The sequence below is a fragment of the Entelurus aequoreus genome, linkage group LG01 (genome assembly GCF_033978785.1).
Source record: "Entelurus aequoreus isolate RoL-2023_Sb linkage group LG01, RoL_Eaeq_v1.1, whole genome shotgun sequence".
NCBI lineage: Eukaryota > Metazoa > Chordata > Actinopteri > Syngnathiformes > Syngnathidae > Entelurus > Entelurus aequoreus.
Window position 1 is genome coordinate 101,456,145 of NC_084731.1, and position 17,350 is coordinate 101,473,494.

At 43.7% G+C, this 17,350-nt stretch overlaps 2 protein-coding genes across 5 annotated transcripts in view; both read left to right on the forward strand.

The window, feature by feature from the left end:
- The first annotated feature begins 625 nt into the window (after positions 1–625).
- On the forward strand, positions 626–8,808 carry LOC133660559 (leucine-rich repeat neuronal protein 1-like). 2 transcript variants are annotated; one of them, XM_062064109.1, is made up of 13 exons: positions 626–822; positions 1,270–1,339; positions 1,425–1,573; positions 1,639–1,740; positions 1,799–1,974; positions 2,045–2,287; positions 2,357–2,479; positions 6,772–6,894; positions 6,956–7,367; positions 7,438–7,558; positions 7,634–7,779; positions 7,842–7,991; positions 8,066–8,808. In XM_062064109.1, the coding sequence occupies exons 2-13, from the start codon at positions 1,276–1,278 to the stop codon at positions 8,489–8,491; spliced, it is 2,235 nt and encodes a 744-aa protein (XP_061920093.1). In that variant the 5' UTR covers positions 626–822; positions 1,270–1,275; the 3' UTR covers positions 8,492–8,808. The 2 variants fall into 2 exon arrangements, with proteins under 2 accessions (XP_061920093.1, XP_061920102.1); XM_062064118.1 differs by having other exon boundaries at positions 1,428–1,573.
- Positions 8,809–12,510: 3,702 nt separating this feature from the next.
- LOC133660574 (OTU domain-containing protein 5-A-like) overlaps positions 12,511–17,350 on the forward strand; it is a 48,894-nt gene continuing 44,054 nt past the window's right edge. For 2 of the 3 annotated variants that reach the window (XM_062064135.1, XM_062064144.1), the window contains exon 1: positions 12,513–13,389. In XM_062064135.1, coding sequence (XP_061920119.1) covers positions 12,805–13,389 — 585 coding nt within the window. In that variant the 5' untranslated portion in view covers positions 12,513–12,804. Of the gene's footprint in view, positions 13,390–17,350 lie in introns of all 3 variants that reach the window. The other variant, XM_062064129.1, reaches the window with a different exon arrangement.

A 17,350-nucleotide genomic window follows, 5' to 3' on the forward strand; every position in this document is an offset into this window, starting at 1 on the left:
AGTCAACATTGCAACTTATTCTTGTTACATTTCACCTTATTTCATTCCACTTTTTGATGTTTTTTTTTTGTAATAGTATTTTTAAATTGTACCACGGATTGTACAAAAATGGCCCCCGGGCCGCACTTTGGACTCCCCTGATCGACAGTCTCCTTTTCTATCAACACAGGCCCACTCGGGGTGGGTAAAGAGTAATAAAAGTGTCAATTGGAGCGGATGTCACTCTTCATCAAGTCAACATTCTTATGTTTACAGGTCCAAGCGTCGCCATGACAACCGAGTGAAGGTCACTGCGGTCGCCAGGGCAACCAAATGTCACAAGGAATGATGCTGACAGGGCTGTGATTGGTGGGGGGCGTGGCCAATGCACGTGCATGCTCCTTATGGAGAAATTACATCACTGTGTGGCATGTCCAACAATGACAGCATACCTGGTGGTGACGTCATCACTAGTGTTTTTTAGGTGGACTGGTAATCATTATCGTCATCCCTCAGAAGTAAATGATCTCAGTGAAAGTCACGTGGTTCCTATGCCTCCATATCATGCTGGTAAAAAAAAATGATTGGACACTCGCCCCAGCAGGAGAATCTGGAGCATGACGTAATGCAGCCGAGCTCTCATTGGTCCGCTGCTCGGTGGCACGTGACGCTCCGGGGACCTGACGGAGGACTATGGGGGAGCGCGGCGGGTGCCCGGGTTAACTACGGCACGAGTCGGAGCGCCTTCATTCGGACACCTGAACCGAGCCTCGCCGGTGGACTCTGGTGCGGGTCTCTGATTATCGCTGGCGGGTCCGGTGCAGGCGTGAGCGCGGACGCAAGGTGAGGCGCGCGCAACACAGAAACTCTTTGAAGTGTGTTGGTTTCTGCCGACGGCGCGGGAGAAAAAAAAAAAAACATTCCGCAATGTTCTGGCATCTCGTGACATCGTTCGCTGACATTCATGAATATTCATGAGGATGACTTCATTATTTATTGACGACATTAAGTTAGCTTATAGTGCTCGTGATGCGTTCGCGGACAGTCTGGGTTGTTACCATGTTTTAAGGCGATTGTTTTCCTCTCCTAGAGAAAAAGTTGTTTACGTAATAACTGCGGCACTGTAGGTTTGGATGTTTCCATGGTAACCAAAGTCCGACTGCTACGGCTCCGGGAAAGCGAAAGTATAAAGTCACGTTAACTCGATTAAGCGACTAATCGGGACCTTCGTTAGTGCGTGGTGTTGCCGCTCCCCCTCTCCCCCAATGATGACGTCACCTCCGTTTACAGTGCATCATGGGACGACGTGTCCTCCTCTTTGTGCTCGGCGCCTTCCTGCTGACGTCATCGCTGCCACCAGGTCTGACATGACGTCACCAAGTGCAGGTGCGGTGGGGAATGCTGGCGTGTTCATGAGAGCGTGTGTGTGCGTGTGCGTGTGGCAGCAGGGGCCGCCGTGGAGTGTCCCGTGCAGTGCGTGTGCGAGACGCGACCGTGGTACACGCCTCAGTCCGTCTTTCAGCAGGCGGTGACCGTGGACTGTAACGAACTCCACTTCAACGACATTCCTGGGAACATCTCCTCCGACACGCAGGTAGGCGCACGCGCGCGCACTCACGCCCGCGGCCTGACGTGAATGTGTGCGTGCGTGCGTGTCAGGTGTTGCTGCTGCAGAGCAACAACATTTCGTCCGTCTCAAGGGAACTTGAACGCCTCACCAACCTGACAGAGCTGGACCTGTCCGAGAACCAGCTGACCCAGGTAGCGCGCGCGCGCGCACGCAGGTGGAGATCAGGACGTGAAGGTGTATGTGTGTCAGGTGCGTGGCGTGGGGGCGTGGTCTCTGGTGACGCTGTACCTGGAGGAGAACCGCATCGAGGAGCTGGATGACGAGAGCCTGAAGAACTTGAGCAGACTGGAGGAACTCTACCTGAACCACAACCGAATCTCCTCCATCACGCCGGGCGCCTTTGTGGGCGTGGCCAACCTGCTGAGGTGCTCCTCCTCCCCGCAGCGGGCGTGGTCTCTCTCCCACCCTCTGACGCCTCCCGTCTTCTCCCCCAAGGCTCCACCTCAACGCCAACCGGCTGGTGGCCGTGGACAGCCGCTGGTTCCAGTCCCTGCCCTCCCTGGAGATCCTGATGCTCGGGGACAACCCAATCCTGGGTCTGGAGGACAACAACTTCCTGCCCTTGTCCCGCCTCCATAGTCTGGTTCTGGCTGGGATGGGACTCACCTCCGTTCCCGCCGCCGCCTTTGTGGGCCTGGACTACTTGGAGAGTCTGTCCCTGTGCGACAACCGCCTCAGGTGAGAGTAAAACCTGGACCTGGAGTCCTTCCTGGTCCGCTTATTGATTGTCCACCTGTCCTCTGCTAGGTTTGTACCCCAAGACGCTCTAAACCTGCTCCCCAACCTCAAGTTCCTGGACCTCAACCGGAACCCGATGGAAAGATTACAGCAAGGAGACTTTAAGGACATTCAGCATCTTGAGGAGCTCAGGTGACACATGGGCCCTTAAACAATTCAATGTCCTACTGTCTCTAGAGCACCTGAACGCACCACAGACGCTTCAATGTCCTACTCATTTCACAGACTGTGATGTAACCATTGAGCTACTAAGTTGTTAGCTAGCAATACTTCATAATGTACTTCAATGTCCTACTTTGTTGGGTGCACCTGAATGCACCACAGACACTTCAATGTCCTACTCATTTCACAGTCTGTGAAGTAACCATTGAGCCACTAAGTTGTTAGCTAGCAATACTTCATAATGTAATTCAACGTCCTACTGCCTCTAATGCACCACAGGCGGTTCAATGTCCTACTCATTTTACAGACTGTGAAGTAACCATTGAGCTACTACGTTGCTAGCTAGCAATACTTTATAATGTACTTCAATGTTCGACTTTGTTGAGTGCACCTAAAGGCACCACAGAGTTGTGAGCTAGCAATACTTCATATTATACTTCAATGTCCTACTTTGTTGGGTGCACCTGAATGCACCACACACACTTCAATGTCCTTCTCATTTCACAGACTGTGAAGTAACCATTGAGCTACTCTGTTGCTGGCTAGCAATACTTCATATTGTATTTCAATGTCCTACTGTTTCTAATGCACCTGAACACACCACATATGCTTCAATGTCCTACTCATTTCACAGACTGTGAAGTAACCATTGAGCTACTAAGTTGCTAGCTAGCAATACTTCATAATGTACGGCACTTCAATGTCCTACTGCCTCTAATGCACTTGAACGCACCACAGACGCTTCAATGTCCTACTCATTTTACAGACCGTGAAGTTACCATTGAGCTACTAAGTTGTTAGCTAGCAATACTTAATAATGTGCTTCAACGTCCGACTTTGTTGAGTGCACCTGAACGCACCACAGACGGTTCAATGTCCTACTTATTTCACAGACTGTGAAGTAACCATTGAGCTACTAAGTTGCTAGCTACCAATACTTCATATTGTACTTCAATTTACTACTGTCTCTAATGCACCTGAATGCACCAGAGACACTTCAATGTCCTACTCATTTCACGGACTGTGAAGTAACCATTAAGCTACTACGTTGCTAGCTAGCAATACTTCATATTGTAGTTCAATGATCTACTGTGTTGAGTGCACCTGAACGCACCACATAACTTTTTTCAGTGTCCTACTTATTTCACAGACTGTGAAGTAACCATTGAGCTACCAAGTTGCTAGCTACCAATATTTCATAACGTGTTTCAATGTCCTACTGTCTTCAGTGCACTTGAAGGCACCACAGATGCTTCAATGTCCTACTCAATTCACAGACGTGAAGGAAACTTTGAGCTACCAAGTTGCTAGCATAGAGATTAATTTGTGTCTTTATTACGAAAGCTTTTTTGACACTGAAATTATTAAACTGAATTTGTTATTTGTTTGAATTTTGTGAATTTAATTTTTTTTACATCAAATTATGCTGACAATTTAATTAGAGTGTTTACAAATTCAGTGTAAAAAAAGTTAAATGTGAAAAAATTCAGTGTATAAAAATTAATTGTATAAAAATTCAGTGTAAAAGAATTAGTGTGAAAAGATTCAGTATTTTAAAATTGAGTGTATAAAAATTGCAGTGGAAAAACTTCAGTGTAAAACAATTCAGGGTATAAAAATTCAGTGTAAAAAAAATCAGTGTGAAAAAATTCAGTGTAAAACAATTCAGGGTATAAAAATTCAGTGTAAAAAAAAAAAATCAGTGCTGAAAAATTCAGTGACGGAAAATTTGCTGCTTAAAAAAGCAAGACTGATTTCCGGCAAAATAAGACTGAAGCAATCGATCATGTCTCCGAAGCAGCCAATGAGGTGTCAAGTTTGAGGTCACGTGACACACCTCTGGTCAGTTAACTGGTCTACCTGGGCATAATACAACATAATGAACATTCCAACGGTTGGAATTTGCACTTTTGAGTGACATACGAAGCTTTGCTTCATGCAGACCGGGCACGAACAGAGGGGCGGGGCTTGTTTACGGAGCAGCGAGTGTTCGCAGGAGGCAGAATTCGACAGCAAAGTTCTGCAGAACAGTGATATTCTATCCAATATGTGGATGTTTTTTTACCCTTTGCCTTTATATTTCACCGTGTTTGTTGCATCTTTGTTGCTTTGTCAAACAAAATTGTCTTTCTGAGATTTATTTGAAAAGAAAAGCAAGTATGGAATAAGTGCGTGTTGAGGAAGGAGCGCTTGGTTCTTTTTACACAGAATACAAGGTTGGAGGAAGTAGGTTGAGTTTGGAGAGCACATGACACAACAACAGGGAAGTAAGTATCAACCGTTAAGACCATGGTGCACTGTTAACTGGAATGAAGAAGTCGAGCAACGAGAAGGGAGAAGAGATAGACATACAAAGGTACATAATGTAGATGTTTCCCTTCAAACTTGACACCCCATTGGCTGTTTCTGAGACAGGATCGATTGCTTCAGTCTCAATTTACCGGAAGTGAGTCTTGCTTTTTGAAGCACTGAATTTTTTCACACTGAATTTTTATATATTGTTTTTTTTTACACTGAATTTTTAACCACTGAATTTTTTACATGGAATTTGTAACCACTGTTTTTTTTACACTGAACATTTATTTACACACAGGCGGATCGGTGCGGCGTCTTCAGTAATGCGGACGCTGTATCGATCCGTTGTGGTGAAGAAGGAGCTGAGCCGGAAGGCAAAGCTCTCAATTTACCGGTCGATCTACGTTCCCATCCTCACCTATGGTCATGAGCTTTGGGTTATGACCGAAAGGACAAGATCACGGGTACAAGCGGCCGAAATGAGTTTCCTCCGCCGGGTGGCGGGGCTCTCCCTTAAAGATAGGGTGAGAAGCTCTGCCATCCGGGGGGAGCTCAAAGTAAAGCCGCTGCTCCTCCACATCGAGAGGAGCCAGATGAGGTGGTTCGGGCATCTGGTCAGGATGCCACCCGAAACCCTCCCTATGGAGGTGTTTAGGGCACGTCCGACCAGTAGGAGGCCACGGGGAAGACCCAGGACACGTTGGGAAGACTATGTCTCCCGGCTGGCCTGGGAACGCCTCGGGATCCCCCGGGAGGAGCTGGACGAAGTGGCTGGGGAGAGGGAAGTCTGGGCTTCCCTGCTTAAGCTGCTGCCCCCGCGACCCGACCTCGGATAAGCGGAAGAAGATGGATGGATGGATTTATTTACACACTGAATTTTTATACACTAAATTTTTTTACACTTAATTTTCATACAGTGAATTTTAAAACACTGACTTTTTTAACACCAAATTTTTATACACATTTTTTTACACTGAATTTGTAACCACTGAATTTTTATACACAAACTTTTTTTACACTTAATTTTTATACACAGAATTTTAAAACACTGACTTTATAAACACTGAATTTTTATACACTGAATTTTTTTACACTGAATTTTTAACCACTGAATTTTTTCCATGGAATTTTTAAACACTGGATATTTTTACACTGAACATTTACACACATAATTTTTATACACTAAATTTTTACACTTAATTTCCATACACTGAATTTTAAAACAGTCTATCTGTGTTGGCCCTGCGATGAGGTGGCGACTTGTCCAGGTGTACCCCGCCTACCGCCCGAATGCAGCTGAAATAGGCTCCAGCGACCCCGAAAGGGACGAGCGGTAGAAAATGGATGGATGGATGGACTTTTTAAACACTGAATTTATAACCACTTAATTCTTATACACCGATTTTTTTATACACTGAACTTTTAAACACAGAAAAAAAAATTTACACTGAAATTTTTTACATTGAATTTGAACATTGAACTGTATTTTTATACACTGATTTTTTTTTTTTTACATAGAATTTTTAACCACTGAATTTTTTTCTACACTGAAATTTTAAACACTGAATATTTATACACACATTTTTTTTTGACACTTAATTTTTATACACTGAATTTTAAAACACAACATTTTAAAACACAACATTATTAAACACATTATTGTCAGCTTTATTTGTTGTGAAAAAGTTCTGTTAAAAAAATTAAAACGCAATCCGCTTATCCGAGATCAGGTCACGGGGGCAGCAGCCTAAGCAGACAAAAAAAATTCAGTGACATAAATTCAGTGTAAAAAAAAAAGCTTTCGTAATAAAAGCACAAATGTACCTCCATAGCTCGCTATAGCGTTGGCCTGCCTCCTTTTGGAGCGGTCCTCTCACTAATTGTGTGTGTGTGTGTGTGTGTGTGTGTGTGTGTGTGTGTGTGTGTGTGTGTGTGTGTGTGTGTGTGTGTGTGTGTGTGTGTGTCAGTGTGAACAACATGGGCGCTCTTGTGCTGGTGGAAGCTGAGACTTTTCAGAACCTTCCTGGCCTTGTCAAGGTGGACCTGAGCAACAATGCCATCTTGTCTCACCTGCACGCTCGCGCCTTCAGGTGAGTCGGCGGCGACCATTTGACACATCAAAACTGACACTGACACTCTTCCCCCCCTCAGTGGCGTATCTTCCCTGCGCACACTCCTCCTCCACAACAGCAGGCTCCGCCTCCTGTCAGGTGATCTGCTGGAGGCCCTCCCCTCCCTGGAGGAGCTGTCCTTGTACTTGGACCCGCTGCGGTGCGACTGCCTCTCCGGGTGGGCTCGTCACCTGGGTAACGAGTCGCACATCAGACTGCTGGAGTCCTCCTCCACGCGCTGCTCGTCCCCGCCCAGCCTGATTGGACGAGAGCTGCGGGAGGTGGCGGCGGCGGCAGGAAGGGGCGGGACCGACGCCTGCCTGCCGCTCATCGACGTCGACTCGTTCGCGTCGGAGCTGAACGCCAGCGCGGGGGAGACCATGACGCTGAAATGTAGCGCTGACGCTGACCCCGCCCCTCAGTTTTATTGGGTGACGCCCACTGGAGACAAGGTGGGTGGGGCCACGCATGTGTCACACAAACGTGAACACAAACGAAGTAACGCTTTTCTCCCTTGCCCAGGTGAGCCCGGAAGCCGCACCAATCACATCCGAGGAGGGGCGGGCCCTGACCCCAGACAGGAAGTACCAGGTGACACATCTGGGCACGCTGGTGATGCAACATGTGGCGCCGTCAGACGCAGGTGAGCACCAAGAGGCGGGCGGCGTCCTGCGCTTGTCGCCATAAATAGGCTAACTAGCTTGTGACGCTCGCGCAGGCGCGTACACCTGTGTGGCGTGGAACGTGGCGGGGGCGGACACAAAGAGCGTGACCGTGTCGGTGGACGCTCCCGGCTCGCCGCGGCTCCCCGGGTCGGGGCGAGGCGAGGAAAGGGGCTCCCGCGCTCTGCTGGTTACGGCCAAGGTAGCGTTAGCGTGTGCTAGCGTGTGTTAGCCGTTTAGCTCATGTGCTGACGTCACGTGCAGGCGGTGAACGCACACTCGATGGTGCTGGCGTGGACGTTCGATCCTCGGGGAGGCGGAGCTTCCACCCCGCAGGACACGCCTCTTCCTTTGCCACGCTGGAGCAGCGCCGCCGTGCACATCAACAGCGCTCACATCAGCTACACTGCCAAGGTGACCTCCTTTAGCATTAGCATTAGCATCAGCATTCTGCAGGACAAAAAGTCAAAAGTGGTTTTGTCCGGCAGGTTCCCGTCGACGTGCAGGAGTACAACCTGACTCACCTACTTCCTGCCAGCGACTACCACGTCTGCCTCACCGTCGTCGCCGCCCCCTCCTCCCTTGGCCACACCTCCTGCCTCAACGTCACCACCAAGGGGGCGGGCTTCACCGTGGCGCCGGTGCCGTCCCGGTGCAGCGGCGTGGCGCTGGCGGCCGCCACGGGCTCCATATTCGCCGTGTCCATCATGGCGCTGCTGGTCTTCTACATGGGGCGCCGCCGCACGTCGTTCGCCCCCTCGCTGAAGAAGTACATGCAGCACGTCGCCGCCGCCATCCCGCTGCACGAGTTCCCGCCCCTCATCACGCTGTGGGAGGGCGAGAGTGACAAAGACAAAGAGGGCAGGGCGCCGACAGGAAGCCACATCGACACCACCAAGACGTACACGTGGTGAAAACCTTGTCACGTTGTTGTTAGCATTATCTCAGACCTGGGGCGGGGGGGCTATTGCATGTTTGCACTCCTTTTTTGGACTTTTGTAGGTCAAACACCGTCGAGCACCGAGTTGTACACGTGATGACGAGGATGAAGAAGAAGAGCGTGAACGTCAACAAAGCTGCAAAGGTTGGCATCGCGTGATGAAGCAGCGCCTCTTGTGGCCACCCGAGGCAACAGCAGCCGTCTTTTTGTACAAAGTTTATATATTTGTATTTAAGTTGCACATTTATGAAGATGATTGTTAGAAGACACAATAAATATGAACACTGAACACATGAATATATTCGTCTATCAGATCAAAAGTAAAACCATTCTAACAAAACCACTGCAGAACAGCGACACCCAGTGGGCATGCGCTGTAATGACTTCCGGGCACCCGGAAGTGTTTCTGTCATAAAAATATTACAAATAAGTATTTTTTTCCAACGCTTAATCAACTTAAAAAATCTATCTGTGAATATAAACTTACATTTTTTCTTTGTTTTATGCTCTTTTTGTCAAAGAAAACATATAAGTTTTAAGAATAGGTCATTTAATTTAATTTACTTTCAACGCTTAAATCTCTAGATCAACTCACATCTATCTGTTGATATATATATATAAAAAAATATGCCCTTTTTGTCAAAGAAAACCCTTTTTTTTTTTTAAATGACGAAAGACACAAAATATGCAATATCCCCCCCCCCCCAAAAAAAAATATTTTAAAGTGGAATATTTGAAGTAATTGGAAAATAGGTCATAACATATAAGTGTTAAAATAAATCATAACAACTTTGTTTTTTATTCTTTTTTTTTTTTTTTAATGCAATGACAGTTAAGAAAAAATCCACAAAAATTCTTAGGAATCCAAAAGGGTCCCACTCATAAAATTGTTCAAAATAAATCATTTTATTTTTTTTTACTTTCAACGCTTAAATCTATAGATCAACTTAAAATCTGTCTGTCGATATGAAGTTACATTTTTTCTATGTTGTATGCTCTTTTTTCGTCAAAGAAAAAATACGTGTCAAAAATAGGTCATTTTGTTTAATTTACTTTCAACGCTTAAATCTTTAGATCAACTCACATCTATCTGTGGATATAAAATCAAAAATATCTATCTGTGTTGGCCCTGTGATGAGGTGGCGACTTGTCAAGGGTGTACCCCGCCTTTTGCCCGAATGCAGCGAGATAGGCTCCAGCACCCCCCGCGACCCCGAAAGGGACAAGCGGTGGAAAATGGATGGATGGATGGATGTTTATACTCTTTTTGTCAAACAAAACCCAGTTTTTTTAATGACAAAGGACACAAAATATGCAATATTCTCCCCCCCCACACCCCCAAATATTGTAAAGTGGAATGTTTGAAATAATTGGAGCCCAAAATAGGTCAATAATTCATAACAACATTGTTTTTATTCACTATATTTCTTTATTATTATTTTTTCTCTTCATTTTTATGACAGTCAAAAAAATCCACTAAAATTCGTAAGAATCCAAAAGTGTCCCATGTTAAAAATAGGTCATTTTATTTAATTTACTTTCAACACTTAAATCTCTGGATCAACTTCACAACTATCTGTGGATATAAAATAAAAAATATTTTTTATGCCCTTTTTGTCAAAGAAAACTCTTTTTTTTTTATGACAAAAGACACAAAATATGCAATATTTTCCCCAAAAAATATTTTTAAGTGGAATATTTGATGTAAAGTAACTGGAGCCTAAAATAGGTCAATAATTCATAACATTGATTTTGATTGATTTATTATTTTTTAAGTAATGACGGTTAAAAAAAATCTCACTAACATTATTGGGTATCCAAAAGGGTTCCACTCTTAAAAGTGTTCAAAAAAAGTATTTTTTAAAAAACTTTCAACGCATAAATCTGTATCTCAACTTCAGATGTATTTGTCCATTATAATTTTATTTTTTTTAAATGTTTTTTTGCTTGTTTTTATGCCCTTTTTGTTGTAAAACATATTTATATTTTTATAGTAGACACACAAGATATGCAATATCTTCCCCTTAAATATATTACAAAGTGAGATAGGCTCCAAAAGGAAGGGACAAGCGGTAGAAAATGGATGGATGGAATATTTGATGTGAAGTAATTGGAACCTCCTATAAATAGGTCAATAATTCATAACAACATTGATTTTGATGCATTATTATTTTTCGAGCAATGACAGTTTTAAAGAAAAAACAGCCTTTGTGTTATTAGAGTCAACATTGCAACTTTTTCGCGTCACATTTCACTTGTTTGCTCTTTCATTCCACTTTTTTTTTGCAACAGCATTTTTAGAATGTGCCGCAAATGTATAGCTGTAGGCCGCAAATGGCCCCCGGGCCACACTTTGGACACCACCGGTTTATGCCAAAACATTAATAACCACTTTAAAAACTGAAGCAAAGATCAGTTGAGCATTTTCTTCTAGAACACAGGAGTCCTTTAAAGTGAGTTTCAAATCGTCACGTGATCATAGTCCATGTTTTTAATCATTATTATTACTTTTGTAAGTGTTATCTGGATAAAATGTTTGCTTTTTTAAAAAATTTTTTAAACTATTTTATTTATTAAAAAAAAGAAAAAAGAAAAAAGAAAAAAACAGCCTTTGCGTTATTAGAGTCAACATTGCAACTTTTTCACGTCACATTTCACTTGTTTGCTCTTTTATTCCACTTTTTTTTTTGCAACAGTATTTTTAGAATGTGCCGCAAATTTGTAGCTGTAGGCCGCAAATAGCCCCCGGGCCACACTTTGGACACCACCGGTTTATGCCAAGACATTAATAACAACTTAAAAAACTGAAGCGCTGGATAGCAAAGATCAGAGGTCAGTTGAGCATCTTCTTCTAGAACAGGGGTCCCCAAACTTTTTGACTCGGGGGCCGCATTGGGTTAAAACAATTTGGCCGGGGGCCGGGCTGTAAATAATATGCATATATATATATATATATATATATATATATATATATATATATATATATATATATATATATATATATATATATATATATATATATATATATATATTATATATACATATATATATATACATATATATATATATACATATATATATATATATATATATATATATATATATATATATATATATACATATACATATACATATATATATGTATATATATACATATATATATACATATATATATACATATACATATATATATATATATATATATATATATATATATATATTAGATATATATACAGTATATTATATATATATATATTAGATATATATAGCGCACTTTCCGCGCGCGATGATGTCACGCTATCGATGAGAAAATGCATTTTTAGACAATATGATTTGCCTGAGCGGCTAGGAGACACCGTGAGTAGCAAGCGGTACAAAGTAGATAAGAAAAAAAAATATATATATATATTTTTTTTTATACTTGGGACTTCGCGGGCCTGATTTTGGACGCTGTAGCCGTAGTTTGGGGACTCCTGTTCTAGAACACAGGAGTGATCATAGTCCATGTTTTTAATCACTGATATTAAGATTAAGATTAAAGATTAAAGTACCAATGATTGTCACACACACACTAGATGTGGTGAAATTTGTCCTCTGCATTTGACCCATCCCCTTGGGGAGCAGTGGGCAGCAGCGGCGCCGCGCCCGGGAATCATTTTGGTGATTTAACCCCCAACTCCAACCCTTGATGCTGAGTGCCAAGCAGGGAGGTAATGGGTCCCATTTTTACAGTCTTTGGTATGACTCGGCTGGGATTTGAACTCCAACCTACCGATATTACTTTTGTAACTGATATCTGGATGAAATGTTTGCATTTGTTTTTTTTTTAGCTATTTTATTTATTTTTAAAAATACGTTTGAAAATGTTTTTTTTATTAATTAATGTATTTTATTTTTTTAATACAATGTTTGCATCCGTGTGGAAGAAACTACAAAAAGAAGTTTCTTTGTAGGCGCGGTGGCAACAAAAGCGACGTCGTGACGTCAGCACGCCGGCCTGACCCGGAAGTGACGTCAGCAGGCCGTCAGACTGTGTTGATGTTTTGTGCTCAAGCTCTCGACCGGGAAGACGAGACGGTTTTTTTCTTTTTTTCTTCTTGTTTGTGGCTTCGGCGTCCAAAAACATCGACGAGGATCTTCGTCCCGTTCGCTGCTTCTTCCTCCACGACGTTAGCTCCATGTTTAGCGGCTAGCGGCCCGACAGCAGGCCCGAAGCAGCGAATCTTTTGATCCAAAAAGGCAGGACTCGTCGCCCTCTGGCCCCCCTCCCTCCCTCCCCGCACCACCATGACGATCCTGCCCAAAAAGAAGCCCAGCTCGGGGGTCGGGGGAGCGGATCACGCCGATGACAGCGACCGGCGGAGCGGAGCGGACTCTCACCAGCACCCGCACCCGCACGCGGGGAGGACCGGAGCTCGGCCGCGGGCTTCGCCTCCGCCGTGGTCTTACCAGCCCGCGCCGCCCTCGGCTAGGGACGAGCGGCGGAGCATCGAGGCGAGCTCGCGGCCGCAGCAGGCCTCTCCGCCGCCTGGCGGCTCCGTGGCCTCCGTGGCGCCCGGCGACGTCCGGGACAGTGGCGGCATGGTAGCGACCTCTCGCGGGGACCTGGTCGTGCAGGCCGGCGTCGTGGGCTGCGGAGGGAGCATCGGCGGCTGCTGCTCCGGGCCCGGGCTAAGCAAGAGGCGGCGGCAGGCGGGCACCTGCTCCGGCGCCGTGGTGGCAGCGCTGGCCGGAGGGGGCCAGCCCGGCGTGAGCGTCCCCGGCGGGGTGGGATCCAGCAAGGAGCAGGACGAGGGAGCCGGCAACAACAGCGAGGACGAGTACGAGAACGCCGCCCGCTTGCAGGCCGTGGACCCGGCTACCGCCGAGCAGGTGAGGCTGGGGGTGAGAGGGCACTTCTTCATGTGGGTCACGCCAGTCACGTGGTTGTAATTTACAAGCTTGTTTGATGATGTTTCCTAAAAAAAAAAAAAAATTACCGTATGTATCATGCAGAAAATCACAATGTTATCATAACAATAATAATCTGTAACAGGGTCAAACTGTGGCCATCATAAAACAACTTGAAGTTAACTGCAGACTGAGTAAAATTTAAATCAGATTATTAATAACGTGACGAAGGTGAGCGCTTCTAACTATCTATAACAAGCATAATTAACAGTGCAATACATTTTAAAGGTGCAATATACACATCACATCTTTCATATCATCGACAGTATTACCGGTTTTCTACATTTTTTTCTCTTCATAACATGGTCACTACTGCCTGGTTTCTCTTGTTATATTCCTATTTTTACTGTTGTATTTTTATTCTAATTGTCACTTTTAATTTTTTTATTCTTATTGTTATATTTTCTATTTTATTTCCATTTATACCTCCATTATTTACTTTTTAAATTATTTTTAAATTTATTTCAAATCCGTACACTTGCTGGAATTTTAATTTTCCTGAGGGAACTCTCCTGAAGAAAAAAAAAAGATGACTAATTAGGCATTTTGTCACTTAAACTACTGTTTTTCAACCACTGTGTCGTGGGAGATGATCTAATTTCGCCTATTTGGGTTAAAAATATTTTTTGCGAACCAGTAATTATCCATCCATCCATCCATTGTCCCGATAATCTGCAAATTATGTGTTGTTGTTGAGTGTCGGTGCTGTCTAGAGCTCGTCAGAGTAACCGTGTAATACTCTTCCATATCAGTAGGTCGGCAGCCAGTAGCTAATTGCTTTGTAGATGTCGGGAACAGCGGGAGGCAGTGTGCAGGTAAAAAGGTGTCTAATGCTTAAACCAAAAATAAACAAAAGGTGAGTGTCCCTAAGAAAAGGCATTGAAGCTTAGGGAAGGCTATGCAGAACGAAACTAAACTGAACTGGCTACAAAGTAAACAAAAACAGAATGCTGGACGACAGCAAAGACTTACTGTGGAGCAAAGACGGCGTCCACAAAGTACATTCAAACATGACATGACAATCAACAATGTCACCACAAAGAAGGATAAAAACAACTGAAATATTCTTGATTGCTAAAACAAAGTAGATGCGGGAAATATCGCTCAAAGGAAGACATGAAACTGCTACAGGAAAATACCAAAAAAAGAGAAAAAGCCACCAAAATAGGAGTGCAAGACAAGAACTAAAACACTACACACAGGAAAACACAGAACAACTCCAAATAAGTCACGGTGTGATGTGACAGGTGGTGACAGTACACCTACTTTGAGACAAGAGCTACAGTGATGCATGGTTGGTTATGGTTTAAATTCATATCCAACAACTGCGACAACAACTTTTTACTGTCAACTGAGTTTCGTTTTTTAATTATTTCTGCTAATGGTGTGCCTCCGGATTTTTTCAACGCAAAAAATGTGCCTTGGCTCAAAAAAGGTTGAAAAACAATGACTTAAACCACAATGTTTTGTTTTAAATAGATGTACAGTAAACCCATGTTTATCTCCATTATTAGTTCTAGGCTTGACCGTGGAAAATGAATTTCAACAAAGTAGGAATTATTAGACTTAGACAAACATAGACTTACACAAACTTTACTGATCCACAAGGGAAATTGTTCCACACAGTAGCTCAGTTACAAAGGATGGAAAGTGTAAGGATGGAAAGGATAATGCAGGTATAAAGTAGACAAAACATTTACCGTAGTAGCAATATAAAATAAAACATATGTAATATTTACATATTATACATACAGTATATGATATATACTGATGTATTATATTATATTGTCTTTTTATACAATTTATCCAATATATAACAATTACCATGTACAATATTACTGTACATGGAGAAAATTATAATCTGAACACAGATATTCAACGCAAAGATGCGCCTGTCTTCAGATCCTTCAGCAAGTTTTGTAATCTGCACGGTCTTTCCCAGCTAATAGCGCTACCCACAAGGGTGTGTGATTCCACCCAATCAACCATAGATCTCATTCTCACTTCAGACCGGCCTAAAATAAAAAATAGTGGGGTCATGATCTGTGGTCTTAGCGACCACTATCTAACCTTCTGCACCCGTAAAATAGCTAAACCTAAAGCCAATGGCCACATAACAGCCCAATCCAGATCCCTCAAAAAATACTCCAATGACAATTTCAATTTAAAATTAGATGAGTGGGACTGGTCCCCTGTGCTCGCGAGCAACCTGGTCGATGTTGCTTGGGATCGCTTCAAAACGGCGTTCCTAAAGATACTAAATGACATGGCTCCCGTGAAAACAGTCAGAATCAAAGCCCGCTCGGAACCATGGATGAATCCGGACCTATTAGCTGCCATAAAAGACAGAGACAGGAAATACTCTGAATACCAAAAATGTAAAACAGAAGTAGATAAACAACCCAATAATATCAACCTCAAATTACTCCTTTCAACTCTCAAAAAGCAATGCAATAAATTAAGAAATAAGTCAACCAACCTGACTAAATCCTTAAAAAAAAATTACATTAACGACAAAATAGAGGAAAACACAAATAAGCCACGTGAGCTCTGGAAAATTCTCAACAACCAGCTTCCTGGTTGCAGCCAGAAACTTAAAACAAGACTCACCAACATCAGCATCAAGGAGGGTGACTCCCTCATTACAGACAAAATGGAGGTAGCTAGCAGACTTAACATCTTTTTCACCAGCATAGCTGCAACTCTTGTCAACAAGCTGTCCCACCACTCTGGTCGCTTTGGTGTAGAACACATGAAAGCCTTCTACAGAAAGCTAGGAGTATCCAACGATGATTTCAAATTAGAAATGGTCACAGCTGATGAGGTGTTTAAAAAATTGAGCGCGCTCCACCCTAACAAGGCCACCGGCCTTGATAATATTCCCTCCAGATTCCTCAGGGACTCTGCCTCCATCATTGCCCCGATCATCACGCACATAATAAACCTATCAATTACACAAGGCCAAGTACCAAAAGATTTTAAGATAGCAAGAGTAACTCCCCTCTTTAAAAAAGGAAGCAAATTGGAACCTGGCAACTACCGACCTGTTTCTATTCTCAGTTCCGTTTCGAAAGTAATGGAGAAAATAGTTTATGAACAGGTCGACAGTTACCTTGCCACTAATAAACTCATGTACAAATTCCAATCCGGCTTCAGAACTAACCACTCCACTGACACATGCCTTCTCTATCTGACCGACCACATCAAACATGAGGTGGACGCAGGCAAATACTGCGGCATGGTCATGCTGGACCTTCAGAAGGCCTTTGACACCGTTAACCACGCTATACTGTTGGATAAGCTCAGAGCAATCTGATTTAACAAAACCTCATGGAGCTGGATGCAATCTTACTTGGAGGGGAGGGAGCAGGTGGTAGAGGTGAACGGCACCGTGTCCCCCCCCTCTCGGTGAGCTGTGGAGTCCCCCAAGGCAGTATATTGGGACCTTTACTGTTCCTAATATACATAAACGACATGTCATCGGCATGCGACTGTGAATTGTTTTTGTTTGCGGATGACTCTGCCTTGCTGGTATCCGGCAAGGACAAGTCACAGGTGGAGAAAATCCTCAGTGCTGAGCTCTGTAGAACTTGCACCTGGCTCGCTGACAACAAGCTATCCATACACTTGGGTAAAACAGAATCCATCCTGTTTGGGTCCCACATCAAACTTAGGAAAGTCAATGACTTCACCATAAAAGTAGGTGACATTGTTATCACCAGGAAAGATGAGGTCACCTACCTAGGTTCCATTCTAGAGGCTAACCTTTCCTGTGATAAAATGGCAACCAAGGTAATCAAAAAGGTTAACCAACGAACGAGATTTCTCTACAGAATTTCCTCTCTGGTCAACAAAAGCACCTTGAGGATTCTGGCGGGAACTC